Source organism: Mastomys coucha, unplaced genomic scaffold (assembly GCF_008632895.1).
Source record: "Mastomys coucha isolate ucsf_1 unplaced genomic scaffold, UCSF_Mcou_1 pScaffold14, whole genome shotgun sequence".
In the NCBI taxonomy this organism is placed as follows: domain Eukaryota; kingdom Metazoa; phylum Chordata; class Mammalia; order Rodentia; family Muridae; genus Mastomys; species Mastomys coucha.
Genome location: NW_022196896.1, coordinates 97349432 through 97372455, shown reverse-complemented (window position 1 = coordinate 97372455; position 23024 = coordinate 97349432). Strand labels below are relative to the sequence as shown.

General features: G+C 38.8%; 1 protein-coding gene across 1 annotated transcript in view; it reads left to right on the top strand.

The window, feature by feature from the left end:
* Abca12 (ATP binding cassette subfamily A member 12) overlaps positions 1–23024 on the top strand; it is a 167457-nt gene that overhangs the window by 52231 nt on the left and 92202 nt on the right. Inside the window, exons 3-7 of the mRNA XM_031367854.1 lie at positions 3561–3714; positions 11943–12034; positions 13897–13994; positions 16499–16684; positions 19078–19256. Of these exons, the coding sequence (XP_031223714.1) occupies positions 3561–3714; positions 11943–12034; positions 13897–13994; positions 16499–16684; positions 19078–19256 (709 nt within the window). The remainder of the gene's footprint in view (positions 1–3560; positions 3715–11942; positions 12035–13896; positions 13995–16498; positions 16685–19077; positions 19257–23024) is intronic.

Sequence of the window (23024 nt, the reverse complement as noted above, 5' to 3'; positions counted from 1 at the left end):
CTGTTTGTTGGAGCCCTGCCCCTCTCATTCATCCCAGCAGTACTAAGTGGTGCAGAGCAATGAAACCTGGTTGTGCTTCTACAACCTTTCCTTTACTTCCTGTCTCTGTTTCTTTTGTAAAATGCAATCGATTTTATGTGTATAGATATCTGCATACATGTATTTGTCTGTGTACCACATGTGTACAGTGCCTCCAAATGCTAAAACAGGGCAGTGGATCCCCAGGAACTAGAGTTACATACACGTCTGAGTTGTCTCACAAGTGGGCGCTAGTAGTTGCTCCCAGGTCCTCTGGAAGAACAGTCAATGCTTTTAACCACTGAGCCTAATTCTCCAGTCCCTAGTTCCCCTTTCAAATCAGTGTCTATGTATTCTTGCAATAGAATGGGGGATAATCTCATTGGCAGGATCATAATTTAAATGAGCAGCTATAGCCGGCATCTATGTAACAAGTCAGATGACCACTCATAGTGAACTTGCACTGTAGATGTGCGCTGATCTTGCATGATATTCACTGAGGCAGAAGTTTGCTATAGAGGGGATGGTGAGAAACAATAAGAGTCAACTTGATTGCTTCCTGATAGCTAGTTCCTGAGGAAGACACACATGGGAATGGATGGTCCCCTTAAGTTTGCACCTGAATTTAGGAATCTTTTTTGTGTCGTCAACTGGGCCAGCTTCCATGGTCTTAGTGGGTAATTAGGTGGGCCTAAGTTCTCTCAAATCTCTTCTGAGCTTCCAAGCTTTTGAAATTTATTAGTTTTGAAGACCATTGGTGACTGTTTGTGCACTGATTCTTTATGTAGGCTATAATAAATCATTGCTGCCTAAAAACAATAGGAATGTTATTACTTCACATCTCGAGAACAGAAGTCTTAGAACTGTGTTTGAGATCTAGGTGTGAGCAGACCTTCATGTCTCTCAGACTTTCTGTGTGAGTATTGGCTTTGTGGCCTTTTCTGACTTCTATATGCAGCTCACCCCTGGACTAGTAGCTGCCCTCTTCATCTTCAAGGTCAATAACACCCCTTTTCCTAAAACCATTTTCTTTACTCTCTTGCTTTTCTTCTGAGTAATATTCTATGCTTCCTTCCTTCGTTTCCAGTTCTTTCTTTCCACTGGCCTATCTTTAGGTAATTTAGATCTCACCTCTTCCCCTCTCCTTCTCTGCTCTTGTGTTAATGCACAGTCATGATAAGCTCACCACTAAGTCTCTTTCTCTTTAAAATGAAACTAGACCTGCACTGACTCCCTTTTAAACCAGATTCATGAGGAAATTAAGGTTTTGTTTTGAGTCTCCAATTTGGAATTTCCCTTAGAGTTATAACATCTGTCTTTTTGAAGTTCATTGTCTCCCATCTTTTCCCACAGGACGCATCTAGTGTTTTAATATCAAGCCTAAGTGTGAAAAAAAACCTCATATTCTACAGCTGGCCAACTGCCTTGCCAGCCAGCACATTTCATAAAGCAGTCGTTAAAGTCAGCCCTTCACCATTGTGGTGCATGAGTAATTTGGAGGGAATCTGCATATTCATTCACGCTACTTACTGTTGTTTTTATTAGTTTACAGAGTTAGGTTTCAGTTTGACATTTTTTTTTTCAAATGAAATTTGTTTCTATTTATTTCTGTGCCCTGCCCCTGGAACTTTCACATTTACTTTTGGGTTGCATATGCCTTTTGTCCCTCTCTCAACAAACCTAGTCCACTGTCATGGTCTCCTACCTAGTTCTATGGTGTGTACCTGTACCTGCTCTTTTAACCCCTCATTTACAAATATATGTATATATATGTATATATACAAATATACACAAAATATATATACACATACATACATATACATATATCTCATATATACTAGCATTCGAAGTTAAGATCCACATATAAAAGGCAACATGAGAGTTTTGTCTTTCTGAGATGAGGCAATGTCACTTCATGTCATATTTTCTGGTTCCATTGATTTTCCCGCCAATTTAATTTTTATTAACAGCTAAATACACTCTTTGGTGTATATAAACTACATTTTCATTATCCAGTTTCTTGCTGATGGGCATCTAGGCTGTTCTATATCTTTGCTGTTATGAATAGTGCCACAATAAGCATAGATGTACAAGTGTCTCTGTGGTCAGATGATGCACTGTCCTTTAAGTACATGCCCAAGAATGCTATAGCTGGGTACCTCTATACTGTTGGCCATAGTGTTCACATTAGTCCACCAGCAGTGGATGGGATTTTCTTTTCCATTTACTCTCTAGCACTTGTTAGCATTTGTTTTCTTGACAGCAGCCATTCTGACTTGGGTAACAGATGGTCACAAAGGGGTTTCAATCTGCATTCCTTGATTGTTTAAAGGATACAGAATATTAAATATATAACATTGAATACATATAGTTATTTGAATGTTTGCCTTTTTAAAGAGCCATCTTTTCATTTCATCAGCCATTTGTTGATTGGCAATTTTATGGTTTTGGTGTTTAATTCTTACAATACTTTATGTATCCTATATACTAAGCCCCTATCTGAGGTATAGTTAGTAAAAGCTTTTCTCCCATCTATGAGTTGTCTCTTAACTCTGCTGATATTTTTACTATTGAGTTTTTAAACAAGGGACAAAAGAACATTTATTTATAATAAAATGCCGAAGTGTGAGGAGTCTAAAATATTTCTTAGCCTTTGCAAAGTTGGTTGTATTCATTTGATTACAAAATCAGACTTATATATTGTGGGGAAAGCTAATATACAGTCAGAAAGAAGAAAGGAAATTCACATGAAATGTAGCACCCAAATTTAAAAGTCCATAAACTTTTTTTGGCCTGATCTTTCAGGTTTTTAATACAAATGTGATTATGTATTTTAAAGGATTTGGAATACTCTATTTATACTACTTTAAAGTATATAGATTTTTTTGTTGTTATTAAATCTGTTCTCCTGGGCAAACTTTATAAACTTTCCCTATGTGAGTTGGCATGCCCAAGGGTTACATAATCTCTTATCACATAGACATAGATTTATTTTTAAACTGCTCTTAACAAGAGTTCTTAAAACTACCTTTTAGCATTATTTTAGAGGGGCTGGACCAACTCAGTGGTTAAAACCACTTGCTGTTCTTTGCCAGGGTCTGTGTTGTATTCCTAGCACCCACACTGGGTGACTCATAACTGTCTGAACTTCAGCTCCTTATGCCCTCTTTGGCTGCAGGTACCTGCATTCAGACGAATATCCTCCATCACAGGCACACACACACACACACACACACACACACGTAGTCAAAAATAAGAAACAATTTTTTACAGTGTTTCTTTAGAATGAGGTAGAGGAGCCCATGGGGCAACCAGCATCTTTAAGTCCTTTGATTCATTTTAGGAAGTCTAGGAAAATCAAGGTAAAGAGAAAAGTCTCTGGGCCAGCGTTATCTGCCAAGGTGGGACTGATTTTAAGGTCCCAGACAGTCTTACCCAAAATGTAATTTTAATTTTATCAAATGCAGCTATTACTTACTATTATTCTCTCCCTTCCCAGGTACATCTGTCACAGTGACGTCACCTTTATTTTTTAATTTCAGGTTACCTCGCACCTCGAAACCTTCCCAGTGCTGGATTCTTCCCATTCCTACAAACCCTCCTCTGTGACACAGACTCTAAATGTAAAGACACACCCTATGGGCCACGAGATCTGCTCCGCAGGAAGGGAATTGATGAAACACTATTTAAAGAAAGGTACGGGTGTGTGTGTGTGTGTGTGTGGCGGGGATTGGAGTGAGTTGGAGGGTGGGGAGATGGGGGCGGGGCTTTTTAGATACACTTGAGTTTTTCTGAGAGATCAGTTGTCTTTCCTTGTGAAACAACCAGTGTATCCATCTGAGAACTATGTGAACGTTTATATCCTGTGAGTGGCTGGGACTGTGAAAGAGCGGAGTAGATACTGAAGTCCCAGCATTAGGAAAGATTGAGCACATTCTATTTATTCTGAGTCGGTTAGTTCCTCAGATTTTCTGTCTTAAGATGAATGGTTTGAGGTTCTATTTTGCTTCTCTCAAAGATTCTCTGTACCTCCCTACCTTGTCAGCGACACATTGTCCTAAGACTCAGTCACAGATATAAAGTAAACAGCAGGGACTCATCTCCAGGAAGAATGATGCATTTATATTACTATATGTGGTCCTTCAAGTTATAATGAAAACCAGGAAGTGCAAATAAGAAAGCTGAAGGTCTCAAAATGCAAAGTAAAAACATTGAAAGTACAGTAATCAGCTGGGTGTGTGTGTGTGTGTGTGTGTGTGTGTGTGTGTGTGTGTGTGTGTGGTGGATCATGCCTTTAGTCCCAGTAGTCAGGAGGCAGAGGCAGGTAGATCTCTGAGTTCAAGGCCAGTTTGAACTACAAAGCTAGTTCCAGTTCTACAACAGCCAGGGCTCCACAGAGAACCTCTACCCCCAAAGTACAGTGATTAAACAACAACCTTTAAATGGGGTTAATTCATGTTCTGTTTGATGACGTGAAAAACAGCTAAAGAATGAAGATAGACAATAGAGACCAATCGCAGCCTTATCATTTATAACGTCAACTTTTCTCCCTGGAAATCTAATCTTAAAGAGATGCCCAGGAGCCTACCTGTCAATAGAACTGCAACCAAATTGTAATTTAAATCAACTGTGAGAAAACAGTTACAGATTTCTTTAAAAGGCTTGCTGAGTAAAAGATTAGAGATAGTTGGTTCTCAAATTTGAATGTTAAATTCCTTGGCATGTAGCACAGCTTCTGCTTTAATTGTATCAGAGTCAATTTGGCCATCATCCTATAAATGACTGATAATTTCAGAAAGATCAACTGCAACCATTTTAGCATAAACTGTAATCATGTCAAGAATTACCATGAGAAACAATGTGGAACATACAATTGTTGCCTTTGGGTTGAGAATTCTCATGGGTTTTGTAGCTTTAGTGAGTTATTCAGGTTCAGTGCTTGAAACAACTCTAACAGTGTCACTTGTTTATTAATTTATTCAACAAATAATGCTGATGACACTTCCACAGGGCAGACACCATTCCTGTTGACACAGAGATAGAGAAGGCAAAAACCCTTCTGTTCCTTGAAAAGGCTTAAGAAAATACTTAAGCAATGCCTTCTCCATACTTAAGGGAAAAAAGGAACTATGTTCATTGATAAAAAGGAAGCCTTGTGAGGGATGGTTGCCTGAGATAGGTGTTTTCCAACCTAAGCATTAGAGAAGACACTGGGATATTTACTTACTGTTTATTCATCTATTTATCTATCTATCTATCTATCTATCTATCTATCTATCTATCTATCTATCTATCTATATCTATATCTATATATCCATCCATCCACCCACCCACCCATCTATCTATCTATCTATCTATCTATCTATCTATCTATCTATCTATCTATCTATCTATCTATCTATCTATCCATCCATCCATCCATCCATCCATCCATCCATCTATCTATCTATCTATCTATCTATCTATCTATCTATCTTGTCTTATCTTTATGGCATGTTTTACTTGTCACAGGGGCCTCATGGAAATAATACAGTTTTCCCCAAAGGGGGATGGATGTTCCTATGTCCTAGCACAGAGAGTCAAATGCAATTGGTCATGGCTATTATTTAAAATGATTCTCTAACCTCCAGGTTATTTATCTATTTCATTGCATATTGCTGCACATTCAGAATTTTTTCTGAACTAACTGGAGCTTAATTTAGGAAATTATGTACAATCATAAAATTGTATTAATGATATTTTCTGGCATACTATTAACTTTTATGCTTTATACAGCCTTGCAATGAAACTGGCACCTGGCTACTCGGTAAACTCCTAAATTGTTTCCCTTTGGTGAAAGAAGATTCACCAGCAGAGCCTCATTAAAACCCCAAACAGTCTTCCTCTTCTGATCTCACAGTGAGGAAAGAAGCACCTTTGGTGGCATCAAACGAGGCCCGCAATGTTGCCCTTAATAGATGTTCTTCTGAATGATACAGTCACACTGCAGTCATTGCTGCCTGGCCGGTGGCCTGGTGTTGTGATGTGATTTTGATTTGGACACTAGACTTCTGTTATTAAATTCATACTCCTCTAGGCATTTGCTTCACAATGAAAGGAAGAAAGAAAACACAGCAATGAGAACAACAACAAAGATGCTGAACTCAGCATCTGTGTGGCAGAGAGATGGTTGGATTTACAGCTTTCCTGCTCCCTAGAGCGATAGATAGTTTGACATCACAGAGCTTACCACTCTACTTCTTCCCTACACAGTGTCTAAGAATACATCACACAGTGGGAACCTCCGGCCCATGCCATTGCTCACACAGTCGGTGAAGGGCAGAGATCACCCCCTCAGAGCTCACAGGGTCATTATTTGGAGAAGTGCTTCAGCATTCCTGGGGACTCTGGGGAGGGGTGCATCTGCCTCTACAGATTCCGCTCCTGCTCTTGATCATACTTTTCCATGACCCATGGCTTGTAAATTCATGTCCTTGATACTATTTGAAGGCCCCTGCAGAATTGGAAAAATAGCCAATATGATTTATTCAGGGAATTTGTGTGTGTGTGTGTGTGTGTGTGTGTGTGTTAGAAAATATAACAAATATAATTGAGTTTTGAAATTAATCTGAAAACATTGGAAACAAGATAAGGAGGAAGGAGTTTGAGTGTAGAGATGAAATAGGATGTATATATAGTTCCTATGTTGTCTTAATTTCAAACTATAGTCATTTTAAGTGGAATTTGTGTTAAAATAAAGGTTAAACTTAATTTCTCTAAGAACAAACTGGAAAGATGCATTAGCTGTCACATAGGCCAGTTTTTCAGCCAGATTGAATACATTGACTACACAAAATGTGCTACAGACGATGTAAGCTGCTTCAGATGCAGAGATGAATTATGCACATTTCATGCTCAACAAGAATTTAGAGCCTCGGAGGAAGAGGCAGAGAGACAAAATAACAGTCAAATGATCACATAATATGGTAAATGTGATGAATATTTGTTCTCGGCTCTCGCTATGCCCAGAACATTACACATTAATGGTGACTTGTCACACAGCTTTCTTAAAACATTGTGGATCTTGCTGTTAGATGTATCATTAGAGTAGAAGTAGATTTGGGTAGGGAGACGGCAAGAGAGTTCTCCCAGGGGCCACCTTTGAGTGCTGAGGCTGCAGCTCAGTTCTTGCCTAGCATGAGTCAAAGCCCTTGGCTCAAGCTTTAATCACACACACACACACACACACACACACACACCATTTGTGAAATTGTGCTAACAAAGGTTCTTTCACTAAGAATAGAAGTTGTGGCTGTGTTAGAATAGTAGATGTGTTTAGGATAAACCACAGAGAAAGAGTCCTAGAACTTAATGAAAAAAAAAACAAATAGATGAAGGCATGGATTGATCAGCAAGGAGAGACAGGCAAATAGCTTTTTTAGTGATTTTCATGAATAGCCTCAGTGTTGCCGCATCTATTCTGCGTCTGTGTAGAACATAACCGCACATTGCCGTTAAAAAGTCACTGGTGCTGCCTCTTCCTCTCCATTCCCCATGTTCCTAACACTTGTCTTCTCTAACATGTTTCCTCATCCACTCAACACAGGACCTTGAACATCTTTCAGACATATACTTGTTCTAGTTAGATACTACAAACCCAAAGGCCTTCCAATGAATATTAAAACCCTAGGAGAGATCAACATATTAAAGGACTGGATAAATCTTGATCATAACTGGGAGACCTAGATGAGAATGGTTTAGAAAGGCACAGGCAGGTATTATATCTGAAGTGGTGGTCGACCCTTGAAGAATGAAGGTCAGAAGAAAATCAGAGAGATAATTAAAGCAATTAAAATTTTTCTGTGAATGACTTCGGCTCAGGGATACCTAGGAAAGCCAACTGCACCAAGCAAGTGTGAACGCCTCCATGGCCACTCTAGTGTCCCGAGTCTATCCGTTGTTAAGTCAGTGATGAATGACAGGTGGAACTGGGATCAGATGCAGCCTTACAGAACATTTTTCTTCCAGATGTCACTACATATGATTATGATTCCTAGGAGAAGTGAAAAATACTTACAAAATTTTAACTAACCCTTAGAGATAAAAAAAGAATGTCAGACGCTTCTTTCCAGGATGGGCCATATGTCTCTTTCCTAGTGAGAGTGCTTTTTATAGACAGACTTCACCACGGCACACAGACATTACCTATCCAGGTAGTCATTCTCTCACAGGAAACACTGCCACCCGGTACAAGTGCAGAAATCCTATTATGATGACATATATAGATAAATGTGACATTTCCCAAATGTAGCTGTTGGTAGACATGTCTGAGAAGTCAGGTCTATTCTGGGTTAAGTTTTCATCATAACTGAGTGGAATTTTTTAATACAAAACATCTTTCTCATGGAGTTCTGCTCCAAAGAGATCTTCATAAATCTTTGCTACTGAGGCAAAGCCCTCCTCTCTGGCATGTTAGAAGAAAGGTCCTCAACCAACTCTGTGGTACGTGTACACACATCTTAGTCCAATGGAGGTCCACTAAATAACGCTATGGGCCACTTGCTGATGTGTGTCAGACACTCTTGGCTCACTTCCAAAGATAAATTTTCTTGAATCAGATGGCCCTATGTGTCAAATTCTGAGGCCATCTGAATGTTTTGCATGTTTTCATATACTCCCAGAGCTATCCAATATGAGATAGATGTCAGATGAGTTTATTACAGCTATTCTGGGCATGAGTTGTCCACGTGAGATCACCCACAGGTGTCTGACTCATGCAGCCCTTTTCAGCTTTGGTACAGTTGACACTTGGGACAGATAATTCATTGCTGGACAGTGTGTTGGGGGTGTGTAGCATCATTACTCACCTCTGCCTCCTAAGTACCAAGTGCATCCTGTCTGAGGTAGTGACAAGTGACTATGTCTCCAGACACTGTATTGTCAAATAGCCTCTGACAGAAGCAAGTAAAGACATTCTTAGGCATGGCTTAGAGAGCCAGTAGGATAGTGGGGCAATGAAGGAAAAATCAGGTATGAAGGGGTCAGGTTAAGGTGGTGAATCTAATGGTTATGCTCTACAAATATGACCCATAATAGTTCCGGTTTAGCAGCCCCATCATATTTTCTTATCATCCCCTGCATCTCTCCTTGCTTAGCTCCTCCTCTCATGAGCATATCAAAACTCTTGATTTTACTATTTGATTTGGTCATTGTGATTACAAAGAATAGAAATTTAATACATGTGGGTAAGCTACTGATGAGCAGGGCTAGGGAGGGGTGACATTACAAGTCTATGTCTGTAAGGCCACTGCTGGGAGTTACCTTCTGCAAGGATGCCTGCAGACTTGAACATGTCTATGGTGAGGGGTCCCATGCAGATGCTTAGTTCACCTACTAAGTTAGTTCATGTCCCTAAACATACAGATGAAGGAAACTATGTCCATGATCTTTTAGGAAGAAACAGAACTGAGATTTCTAGTTTCCTCTAACTCCAATCAATGTGCGCTATCCACATCCCAGCACTACTGTTTATTTATTTAATCAGCCATTGGATCAGATGGTTCAGTGCTCCGTGGGCTGGGTTAGAACCTAGAATGAAGAGGTGAATGCGACATGGTGCTTGCTCCCTGGTATCCAAGATGTCACAGTCTAAAATGGAGAAGTTACAACATTTAAATATGAGGGAATCAATTATGTGAAGTAACAGAAAGGACACTCTTCCTCTCCTGATGCTCTCTAAGCATGCTCTTAGAAAGCTCAGATGATGCCACTCAGGAAGGCTGGCATCATTTTTACCCCTTTCTCTGTCTTGTTAGAGGGGTAATAAAATGATCACTGTTTGACAGAAGTTGTATTTCAACTTATAGTATCTATATGAAATAAAATAGGGGAGATTTTTTTCTGGAGGACAAAGTCAGGTACATACAATATTCTAACTCCGTGCTCCCACAGCCCAGACTCACAGAAGGAAGTGGGCAAGGCATGCATGTCACTTTCTAGTCTAGGGAGAATGCTCCCAGAACCGGAACCTCTACAGCCCCTTGTCTGGAACCAGAACCTCACTGATGGAGAGGAACGGAAGGAGCTGCTGTCATCTTGCCAGGGCTGTTAAGTGACAAGAGAAGCTGGGTAGCCTGGCTCTGTGTTGACAGAAGGAGCCTTGCTTCCTCAAGCCCACAGTTCTTAACTGTCCATCTCCTCCTCCCTCTTTCCTCCTATTCGCTATTCAGCGTATTATCCCTTGGCTCTTCTTTGCTCTTTTGATCTTCCTCAGTCTCCTCAGATTGTTTTTCCTGTCCCTGGTCCTTAAAATTTTTATGAAGGTAGGGTGTTTTTGCTATTCTTATTTTTTTTCTTTATTTTAAAAATGTGTTGATGTTCAGTGGTCTTCCTTATAGAGTTACAAGCTGGACTGGAAAAAAAAAAGTCAAGGAAAAAAAGTAAAGCAAACCCAACTTTCTCCAACTTTCTAATGCCTTTTTTTTTTTGAGAGAGAGAGAAGGGGAAGGTTCAGGTCAGTTCTTATTTTCATCTGAATGGCTTTTCCATCCAAGTAGTCAGCATAGGAATGTAAAAAGATTTAGGGGAATATAGTCATGGCCATGAATAATTCAAATGTGCATTAAGAATGCAGAACTTTTGGAGCAACCAGTACATTTTAAGGAGAATATTGGAAAAACACTGGGGACTGGAAACAAATGTTACCTCTTCTTACCATTTTTATAAAAAGAAGACACCAAAACAAAACCCGCCACTGAACACAGCTGCCCAATTAGAAATTGCTAAGATCTGCTTTATAACGCAGGAGTCTGGCTGAAATGCAATTATAAGTAGAATTTCTTGCCATCTTTATGTATCTTAATTATGCACTTCATAAACAATCACACATCATTCACCAATTTCCCAGAATTCTGAAAATGATTTCCATTGAGGTATTCTGTTTGTGGAAAAGACAAATCTGTTTTAAGAACTTGTTTTTAGTTGTATCTAATTTTCAAGAAAATATAATTATTTCCACGTTTTGGGATTGGTGATTATGTCTCACTGGTCGAGTTCTGGCCTGGTGTGCCTGAAGCTCTAAGTTCAATACTCCCTACTGGAAAATGGAAGGAAACATGTTTACTTGCTCTCCTCTCTCTCTGTCTCTGCCTCTCTCTCTTTGTGTGTGTGTGTATGTGTGTGTGTGTTTACATTTTAGTACTAGTCATAAATATAGGGAATGCATTCTTAAAATGGTGGTTACTAAATTTGAGAAAATTCAATATTTTCTTCCAAAAGCTAGTATGGCTATGTGGCCTGGGAATATCCGACTCCACGATACAGTTGTCACCACATTGACATATTTGGTGGGATTAGAAATGTGACTGAATGTTATCCCTTTATACCTAGTGCCATCTATAAGGGCATCAATCCCACTATGCTCTGGCACATACTAGATACTTACCAAATGATAATTCTCTTCTTTTTCCTTGAATCTGTCTGTAAGCACTAGTCTCCTTAGAATCAAAACGTCATCCATAATTAAATGCAGTAGACTGTTTTTTTAAATATGTGACAAATAAGCAGGCCTTGTTTCTGTCTTCAAAACATGATTCCTGTACTTGGGATCTGTCATCTTTTGAATAAGAAAAAGAGTGCCATAAATATTTTCAGTGTTTGCCTGCAATGCTTTATTCAAGTAAGTTCTTTTTACAAGAATAAAATACTAATGACTAATTTAAAGTCTCATCTAGTCCATCATCAAGGAATAAAAGTTTACCAGGCAGGAAACCTTATCTGCTCATTGGTACATTGGTTAAGTAAGTGACCCCCATCCTTTAATATTCTAGAAAATAGGTGAGAAGTTTGCAAGTCCTTGGAGCCCTGAACCTCTGCATAATACATTGCTTTAATTAATTGAAATTATTGTGGACAAAGTCAGAGAGTTCTTGCTTTTTCTTCTCTAGTGAAATTCTGAAAAAGCCATCCAACCCAAAGAGGGACAGCAATTTATCACTTCGGAGCACCCAAGTTCCAGAAAGAAGTCACACATCATTGGGTAAGCCAGTTCTCTTGTAAAGCTTCGAATAGACTTTTGGAACACTCAGCAAAAGGGATACTCTTTAAAAGGCTTCAACTTCAGATTTTCAAATAAAAATGGAGTGCTTAGATGGCCCCTAAGGGACCCCAGGATTCCCCATGGCAGCCTGAGTGTGGCAGTATGGTTGTGCAGAGTTCTTCAGAATAAGTAGAAATTAAGTTCTGACTGAAATCCTCTATAGGAAGAAACGTCTAGATATTGAGAATTGTACCAAGCCCCAGAGCTGAGTCAGGACTTCGCCTGCAAAATAAATAGAACTGGGGTGGATGGAATTTCCAGCAACAAAAATGACTGTCAAGTACTTCACATATTTGTCCAAACGTTCATTTTAACAGGAGAAGATCAGGAAGCCCAGTGAGCTTAAGCACTAGGTCATAAGAAGAATAGGCATTCAATGGAGGATGTCCAGTGATCTTTGAGCCATAGGCTTCTTTCTCTCCCTTTATGCCAGATTTCAAAATCTTCAGCTTGACCATGCTTCACATAAAGCCAGAACTCTTCAAATGTGTGTGTGTGTGTGTTGAAGTATTTAGTGGCTTTGTAAAAACACAAATTTCTAACTTTTAACAGAGTGATGCTGGTACCTTGAAGGAACACTAATTAGAACCCCAAGCCCTCAACCCAGAGGACTGTTTTACATTCATTTGACAAATATGAATTAGGTGTGTGCAATCTTCTACTTGGTGCCTCAGGGGCTGGGCACATATAAGAGAACAGAACAAAAGATCCTGGTGTGTTGGAATTTTATTGGCCCTTGGGGGAAAGAAGGGTCATAATGGAATATTTAAATCTATGATAGGCAATACACTGGCCAGTTGTCCCAGGAGTTAATGTTGTTATGACGGATCTGTGACTATCTGCTTGAGTAGGTTAAGGCACAGCAGAAGTAATGTTAGTCTCACAGTCTAGTAAGCTCTGCTCTGCTCAGAATCTACAGCTCATGCTGCTTCTCTGGTATAGTCATCTAATAAATAGATTGCTTGAGTCTAGAGAAATCAGATGCTAAATTATTCAACCCTATAGGCACTAAAATAAATGTCCTCCTGAAATACGTTACTGGTATCTTTAAAGGCTGATATTTTCTGTCGTGAAGATAACAAATTCTTGAGCCCAATATTTATAAAAACCAGCATACTTGTTTTCTAGATAGTCATGGTATAGATATGAATCTACACTCTAGTTAATTAATATTCTATACTCAGAAAACTATACCACATTATAAGTAGTACTAGACACTAACTTCTTTGTTAGAATATGTTATATTCTAAACTAATTGCTTTGTCCCCTCTATTTGATCTGAAATATCATTCAGGAACCACCTTGGGGAGGAGGGATTTATGATCCTAAGCAGATTTCAGCATCCCAACTGGATCATTAAAAAGAAAGACCATCATCACCAGATGTGCACTGGTTGATCCTTGGAACAGATGTTGGAGATGATGGATCTATGGAGCTGGTCAGGGCACCTCAATCCTCTAAACTCGCACAGAAATGATTCTATTTATTGAACCATAACACTGGTGATGAAGTTTAATGGCAGAAACTGGAACGAATGCAGATGCCATCAAATTGTTTGTGGGGGTGGGGAAGGAAATAGAAGAGCTGTCTAAAACCATGACGATTTTATGTGGAAAGAAAAACCTACACAATCTGCCATTTTGCCAGCTTGAAATGTTCATGGGAGAGCCATCTGTACGCACATGCTTGCTGTGAGGCACATGGGTTCCACAGCATAGCTATGCAATCTTATGTGACTGTGCCCACTTGCAAGCATATGTGCACGTGTGTAAGTTTCTAATCTACTCTTCCTTCTGTCACAGTCACAGCACCTCCTAGACCAAGCTACGATTTGGAAAGAATGGGCACAGAAAATTTCAACGGTAGCCAATTTCTTACACGCATCCTTGATTTGGAAAAGGTAACTTCATTTATTTCTGCAATGGACAAACATATTTTACATTGAGAGAGGGATCTCCCAAGCAGGAAGAGGTTTACAGTACATCTCCAATTTAAATACTGTCTCAGGCATGTTCTTTGCTTGGACACACTTTTCAATCATAGCTCAATTTTAAGACATTGCAAATTCCTTAAGGCCTTGGGCATTTATTTACTGCCCTGGTAAGTCCCTTAATTGAACTTACAGTTTTGACTTACTAAGAAATAATGTAATATTTTATATGATCTTTCAATTTTATGTAGCAGGGAAATAAAAAACGAAACTGTAAAACTCTGCATCTGATGCCTCCTCCACACTAATACCTTTGGACAAATTAGAGATATAGAACTCTCCCCCTAAGTAGAAATATTTTTTTTCCTTAACATATGTTAGAGAGTTTACCTATGGAGTTTTCTGTTTCCCAGAGATAACCTATTTTATGATCGCTCAGATTTAAAGTTAATAAACACACTTTTATAAGAGATATGAGCTGGCAGTCTACAGAGTCTCTTCTCTCTCTCTCTCTCTCTCTCTCTCTCTCTCTCTCTCTCTCTGAATATGTGTGTGCATAGAAAATGGATTTGAATAGCTTTAAAGAACAACAGTCACTCTGCAGTTAGCTACATTCTCAATTTCTTGCTATCTTTCAGCCACCTTAGTTCATATACTGATGCTATTGTGGATTAAATATGGCTTACCTGCATCATCTTGCTTTTCTCTCCCCATCTCATCTTCTCTCCCCGTTTCTCTCTCACACACTTTATCTTTGTAGCAGGTATTTCTCCCATTTGAGTCACAGACATGCCTCTGACATTTATCTCCATTCCAGTAATCTTAGCCACTACTGCTCACTGTGAATTTATTACTGACTCTTGGGTTACCATTGTATGTAACAGAGGCATCTCATTGAACTGAGTCATGCCCTATCCAACCAAATCATATAAATAAGCAGAAATAGCACAAAATGGATTCTATGAAAAGACACCATAATCAACAACTATGCAGAACTTTCCTGTGCTGGTTGTGATAGAAGACTTTCTTACTACCGTATATATAATCTAGACATTATAGTATGTATATTCTAGACATTGAACATTGGTATTCTGTCACGTTCATGATTGTTAAGCTTCCCTTGGTGACTTGGAGTTCTTCAGCATTCCCAATTCATTCCAGCCTAAGTCCTCCCCTCACTGGGTCACAAGGAAAATCTGTACCATTCCATTATACTTTCTTCTTGCTTCCCAGGCGTTTGTATTGGATCAGACAATTTCTGTAATGCATGAAATAGAAAGACTGTTCACCAAATTGCTGCTTTACTGCATAGGAACTTCCAAGTTCTCTGTTTCATATGGGATGAGAGTTTAGAATTTTGTGAGACAGCACAAAGCCACAGAGATGGAAGCCCCAAGTGAATTTTGTATATATGGACACATATTTTTGGAGTAGTTGGAATAAGGCAGGGATGTAAGAATTAGGATGACATATTGATACCTGTGTCAGCAATCTCTCCGATTCCTTTCTTTCTCTTTGCTGCTTTCTGCAACCCTTGCAGGAATGAGGAGAGAAATCACTTCAGGGTGAGTTTATGTGTAATGTTAGATCAGAGCTGTGGATGAATGACCAGAAAACCTAGCACTTCCAATGCCTCCCAGATAAGTGGATCCTGTCTTGTTCCATTATACTTAGGAATTAAGTTGCTGGAGAACAGAGTATAAATTTTATGATGTAAACTTAAGGAGAGAATGGAGTTAGCCATTACCTCATAGGGTCATATGAGTTATCTACTGGACCCCTGAGTATTACAATTAAATGCAATTAACACTGCAAGTGCATAAACTATTATGGTAAAGCACAGCATGGCTGTAGGAGCATTCCATGGTTCTTCTGTACTATGGAAAACATTGGCCAGTTACAATGATGCGATCAGGAAAATTACCTCCCATTATTGCTTGCTGTAATTAGCTTGATTTATCTGCTTAAGTAACATTTTCATATTTTCTTCCTTTTTTATCTTTCTGCACATGAGATTAAAAGGAAATGCCAGCCATCTATCCACTTTTGGTCCTAAGAGCAGATCTGGAAGCATTTGTTTTGAGGTCTTCCAAAGCTTATGCCCAATTTTACAAGAAACATCACAGAGTTAACACACTTGAGCTTTTGCCACACAAAGCGCAGGAAAGATTAACATAGTAGTTACTCACAAAGATTCTGGTCAGGAAACATTGGGTGCTTTTATGTTCTCTGGTCAAACATAAGAAGTAGGTTCAGTTATGCAAATGACATGTGAACAATTTAAATCAAAACCATGGCAAGAATTTATACCTTTGTGCATACTCTTCCTCTGTAGCTTAACATGGCGAAACTGTTTCGAAAAGCAGAACTTTAAACACCGCTGTTGTGAAGATAGGCCAGTGACCTTGAGGATGAAAATCTTTTCCTATTCATGTTTTCTAATATCACTTCCCAATTCTCTCACATACTTTTAGCTGCTGAAGCAAAATTCAACTCCAGAAGCCATACGAAGAGAGCTCTGTGAGACCTACCCTGGGTACACTGCGAACTATGCCTTTTCTTGGATCACCCTAGGAAAAAATGTTTTTAACAAATTTTGCCTTTCAAACATGACACTTTTAGAGTCCTCGCTCCAGGAACTAAAATATCAGGTCTCTCAGGTGAGTGCAGATTTTATATATTCGATATATATATTAAAATTTTATGCATAATTAGAGGGGTTACGCTTCCATTCTTTGGGTCCCCAAACTGACTCACTATAAATTACTAAGCAACTCTGTAGCCCACTTGGACTAGGAAATATTGACTGGAATATTTGTAGATCTTCAGCATAATTTCTTCCTACATAAACATTTACAGCCGGGATTTGATGTTAAGTATGAGATATTTATCATTAAAATATGCGGGACTGAAATGATTTGATGTTGAATTTGAAATATTTCATATAGCTAATGTACTTACACCTCAGATGAAATACGGCTTGGCTCTATGTTGAATAATGAGTGTGTTCCTTGAGATCTGGAAGTGTGGTTACATAGGACAGAGTGCAAGTTTAATAATTCAGCGATAAGACTCATATTGTTGTCGGAAGTTAGAAAAATGGGTGATGTCTTTTTATTTTTCTCACAACATCAAACTTCATTTTGTGACTTTTGATGGAATAATTTATGCTAGTTCCTCAAATCTTACACATCAGAGCCAATTCTGTTCTGATAAAACCATGCCATCTGTGTATACTAGTCTTAAGTCGTGATGGCAAAATCAAGACACCAATAGGCTAAGTTTAATGAAATCTACATGTAGCAAAAGTTTGAAAAAATTCAAAATTCTTCACAAATTTATAAACAATAAATAAAGCATGCCTACTTTAACATTTACCCTTGATTCTCTAAATTAAACTGAAAGTGATTTTTAATTTTTTTTTTTGGTTCTTTTTTTCAAGACAGGGTTTCTCTGGCTGTCCTGTAGACCAGGCTGGCCTTGAACGAAGAGATCCTCCTGCCTCTGTCCCCCAAGTGCTGGGATAAAAGGTGTGCACCACCACAAATGTATCTTTTAGTCATCTGGTTTTCAAAAGAGCCAGGTTAAGGACACTATTGCTCAAATAGCTCAAATATTATATAAAACCCTCCCATCCTTGAATTGTAAGAGGGCTGGGGATGTATCTCAGGAGTAAAAGGTTTGCTCAAACCCCCAGTACTAGAAAACAAAAATAAGAACAATAAACAAACAAACAAAAAACTTCTTCGCTTAAATTCTTCAGTCAGGTAAAGTAACCTGAGTAGCCAAAGGTATCCTGTTCAAAACCAATCAAATTAAGACCGATGGAAGGTCCATCCTGACTGGCATGGCGGGGTTATGGGGAATTAAGACCGATGGAAGGTCCATCCTGACTGGCATGGCGGGGTTATGGGGAGAATTGCTTTTGTTGAGAACGTAATGAAGAAAGACTTCTGAAGACACTACCTGGATCATGTGATTCAAAAGCCATACTTTTCCTGGCTTATTGATACAGTACAGTTATTGATAGTGTGGTGATCAGGTTAGGGGTTCATTATAACTAATGTCCATAACTTTGCAACAGAATCTGAAAACATTTTATTCTATTAGGTATAGCTCTGATAGTAAGCACTTTGGCAAATATATTTCTACATGAGTTTATCTATAAAATATTTCCGGCATTTTCCCACACACATTAGTTTTAATGGATCTCCACCAAAAATAGACATCCTAGTTAATAAAAGATATGGGAGTAATATGGCTGGATCTCCCAGGAAATGTTATAAGGAGAAAAAACACGATTCAAAGTCCAGTGGACATAAAAACGAAGATGTACATATGAATTCATGGTGATTGGGGAAGCATGCATAAGACAAACTCAAGATAGACCAAATCCCAGCATGGAGCGGAGAGGTGGGCAGGATGTCTCAATACTAGTCAAGGAGGTATTGACAACTGAGAGATAGATGTTGGGTAAAGGAGAGTCAGTTTTCTCTAAGAGTATAACTCTTGATAAGGTGACCACACTCCAGGGGGAAGCTGCTCATCAGGGAATATATGAACAAGTTGGATTTGATGGGCAAGAAAACAAAAACAGGACAACACAAATTGGGTGGTAGGGAAGGGTAGTGGGTATGGGGGGTAGTGGTTGAGTATGAGCAAAACACATTGTATTAAATTCCCAAAGAACCAATAAAATATTAAAAGAAGGAAAATGCTCAGAAATTAATGTGTTCATTTTCTTTTTAATTAAGTCAGCTTTAAATTCTTAATATCTAACATAGAACATTTTATAACAATACGATTTTGTTAGTCAAACTTTAAATATGCTAATATCTGGGACTCTAAAGGGGAAAAAAAATCCATTGATGTTTAGAGATGTTGGCAGTTTTTCCAAGAAAGAGATGGCTTCAAACAGAGTGAAGATTTGAAAACAGCGTGAATGTGAAAAAAATCAGTTTTTTTTTTCTTTTAAATCTTTCAAAAGACAGTAAACCGTGTGATTACAAATGCTAACATATCATCTTTTTTCTTTGCGGTTTGGCTTCTGAAGATGTCAAGTGACCCCGACAATCAGAAGAGGGTGTTCCAGGGACTTGTCCAGATGCTGTCCTTCTTCTCTCAAGTGCAGCAGCGAAGAGAAGTGTGGCAACTTCTGTCAAGCCTACCAGACGTGTTTCAGAATGACACCTCGCTGAGCAGTCTATTTGGTGTTCTTCAAAAGGCAAACAGGTAAGTAAATGGAACGTTAATTGGAATACACTTGCTCACAAAGAAGTCTTTAAAACCTCGTTCCTTTGAGAATTACTGTCACGTAGGTCATTTAAACATTGGGAAGGCGCTCCTTGAGCATCCTGCCCGAGATTTTTAGCAATGGAGGTAAGTATGTCAGGTGAGGGTAGAAGAAAGACACACTGTGTTTGCTCATTGAGGTCAGCAGGCATCCATGAGGAAGCAAGAGGAATGTTCACCTCGGAACTTTGTATCATTTTGTATCCTGGAGTTTCTGAGAATGAGGCACAGAGCAGACCCAGCTTGGATCAGTAACACAGGATCATTCAGGGACAACCTGAGCTCTGTGTACATGTCACTAAGCTAAGTAAGAATAAAATGTCTCTGTGGGGTTTGTACTATTCAATATAAAATAGCCCTGTTCCTTTACTCTAGTCACCTCAATGGGATTGACTTCCTTCAGATGGTCTTTCTAAGTCAACAGATGATGTCTTAGTTAGGATTTCTACTGCTGTGATGAAACACCATGACCTAAAAGCAAGTTGGAGAGAAAGGGGCTTATTCAGCTTACACTTCTACATCATAGTTCACCATTGGAGGAAGTCAGGACAGAAACACAAATGGCAGGTTTCCGGAGGCAGGAGCTAATCCAGAGGCCTCGGATGGGTGCTCCTTGCTTGTTCCTTATGGCTTGCTCATCCTGCTTTTTTATAGAACCTAGCACTACCAGCCCAGGATTGGGACCAACCACAATGGGCTGGACTCTCCCTCATCAATCACCAAGAAAATGCTTTACAGCAGGATATTTCTCAATTGAGGTCCTTTCCTCTTATATGACTCTGTTAAGTTGACGTAAGACTAGCTTCCACAGGTGGGGATGGCATTGTTTGGCATATATGGCTACATGGATTTAAATTTTTACTTTATCAGATATATGGTTTCTAAGTTTTTCCTCCCACTCTGTTCCTTGCTTTTACAAGAGAGTGGCATTTGACTTTGATCCAATTAAGCAACATTGTTTCCTTAAAGATCTGGTAAATCTCTGTTGATTTATATATTTGCTATTTTTATTATGGTGTCATGATCAGTGAGGGTTCTGAATACTTGGCATGTGCTAGAGTGACAGAGGAACTGACAACTGAGCCTTAATTTAAAATTTTAAAAATCGTGCTTAATTTAGTTACTAGAAAACTTTTAAATGAGTTTGGAACATCTTGAATGTGTGGCTTTACTTCTTCGAAATTCTGTAAGTTTAATGGAATTTAAACACATGGCAAAACATCTCAACCGAGAATGGCAATAGTCTGGAGGTGAAGAGATGGCTTGGAGGTTAAGAGTACACACTACTCTTGCAGAGGGCCGGAGTTCAATTCCCAATAGGTCACAACAACTAACAGGCAGTTCACAACAACTATGATTCCAATTCCAGAGGATCGAACACCTTCCTCTGGTCTCCAGGGACACCTTAACTAATGTGCACATAATACCCTCTGTCACAAATAATTAGAAACAAATCTTCAAAGAGGAATACCAATGCTTTAAGTTACAACAGGTATATATGTGGCCAGTGTGTAACATCTTTGAGTTGATCAGTCTTTAATTATATTAGAAAACATTGAACATCCCTGTACTAAATTATCCCCTTAAAAAATAATTCTTTCCAGATCTGGGAAAATTTGTCTAAGTGGGAAAAAAAATACTTGCTACACAAGAGTAAAGACTTGTGTTCAAATCCCTCACATACATATGTTGAGATGGCTTTGTATACCTATAATTTCATCTCTCGGGCAGGAGATAAGTGGATTCCAGGAGTTAGCCTGGCTGAATTCAGTTCAGTAAGAGATCTTGTTTCACTGAACTATGGTAGAATGATGGAGGAAGACATCCTAAAATCTTCTGGTCCCCATCGCTATATGCAGGGATGTGTACAATTGCAAACTCATACAAGGGTCCCCACAATTAGCCTCTCTTTCATACAAACCACACTACAAACAGAATTATTCTATATAGAATATCTTCTAGCAATAATATACTTGGGTTTCATCCATTACCTAATTTGAAAAAAAAAACATATACTTTCACTTGAAAATGAAAAAACAATATAATGCAAAGATTTATGCCATCAGTGAATCTGCATTGAAGTGCTTCCTGTGTTGGTATAAAACACGTGTGAGTAGACTTTGGAATTAGCCAAGCCAGCTCTGCTCATTACTATCCAGGTAACCTTGGTAAATTCTTTAACTTGTCCTCTGTGTAGCCCTGGATGTCCTGGAACTAACTCTTTGGACCACGTTGGCTTCAAACTTATAGAGACCGGCCTGCCTCTGCCTCCCAAGTGCTGTGATTAAAGGCGTGAGCCACCACTGCCTGTCCAGTTATCTAACTTTTTAAACTGTATCCATCTGAAAAGGCAAGATAAATCAAATTAGCTTTACGGAAGCATCGGAGAACCAAAATTTTAAGATACACGCACACATTATTTGCATATATTTATCATATGTGTGTATTATGTAAACATGCATTCAGATTTATATACACGTTTATATATTATGCTAGAAATTACCTAAGAGATGCTTACAATTTAGGTTTCGTTCATACCTAAGGGGCTAAGACTTAACATCTTTAAAATGTTAAAGATTCCAAAAATACTGTAGAATGTGCAGGTTCTCTCTACTCACATCCTGGATCTAGTGTTGGAGAAAACTCTCAGCTTCCTGATGAGATACTTGGTAAGGAATAAGTAGTGCCTAATGTGTGCTGTATCAGTTCTGCAGTGGCAAATGGTTGGCAGTGGTCTTTTGTCCTCAAAGCCTTGGGAACCAACAAGAGGGCCCAGGGGTAAAGGTACATGCTACTCCTGTTAAAATGCTGACTCAGCTCTGATTGTTGGTACAAAGCACACTGTATTTGTGAGATTCACACAGCCTCATGTAGTAGCCGCATCTCTTTTAAAAATGAAGGTTCTATGCCCCAGTGTAGGGGAATGCCAGCGCCAGGAAGCTGGAGAGTGTGGGTTGGTGAGCAGGGGGACAGGGGAGGGAACAGGATTGTTTTTTGTTTTAATTTTATTATTTTATTTTTTTTCTTTTTTTCAGAGGGGAAACTGGGAAAGGAGATATCATATGACATGAAAATAAAGAAAATACCTAATAAAAAATTTTTTAAAAAAATGTGCTAATGACCATAAGGAGACAAAAGGATATTTCTTGAATAATTAGTTGTTACTTGGAGATGTGGAAGGAACTCAAGCAAAAGTGAATCACTTTTGAAAAAAAAAAATTGTGTCCCAAGTGTGGACTGCCTGTCTTATTGGTTACATAACTCACAGAAAGCCGATGTGGGGTGTTTGGAAATTAAATTTGAGCTGCATTCGGAGTAGCGCCTGTGGGCCACTTATGCAGTGGGACAGAATGCAGTCTTTAATTAGCATGAGCTCTGCTTTTAAAAAAAATTGTCATTTCTTTAGCAAAATATTTATATATATGACATGCTTATATAATTACTCCTGAAACTGGATCTAAGATTGACTTCTAACAAAAACAGCTTTCTAGCATTTAATTTTTCTTTTAATTAAAAAAAAAGAAAGAAAAGCAAGTTTCGTTTCCTCGTGGGCTGCTGAACGCAGTTGTTTGTAGCTCTTAACAGGAAAAACAAACCACCAAACGCCCGATAGGACCTTTGCTCTCTCACTCGGGGTCCTTGAGTCAAGTCTCTACAACTCTGGAAACATTAAGTTCTCTGTTCTGGTTCAAGAACAGTGCGGGGGGG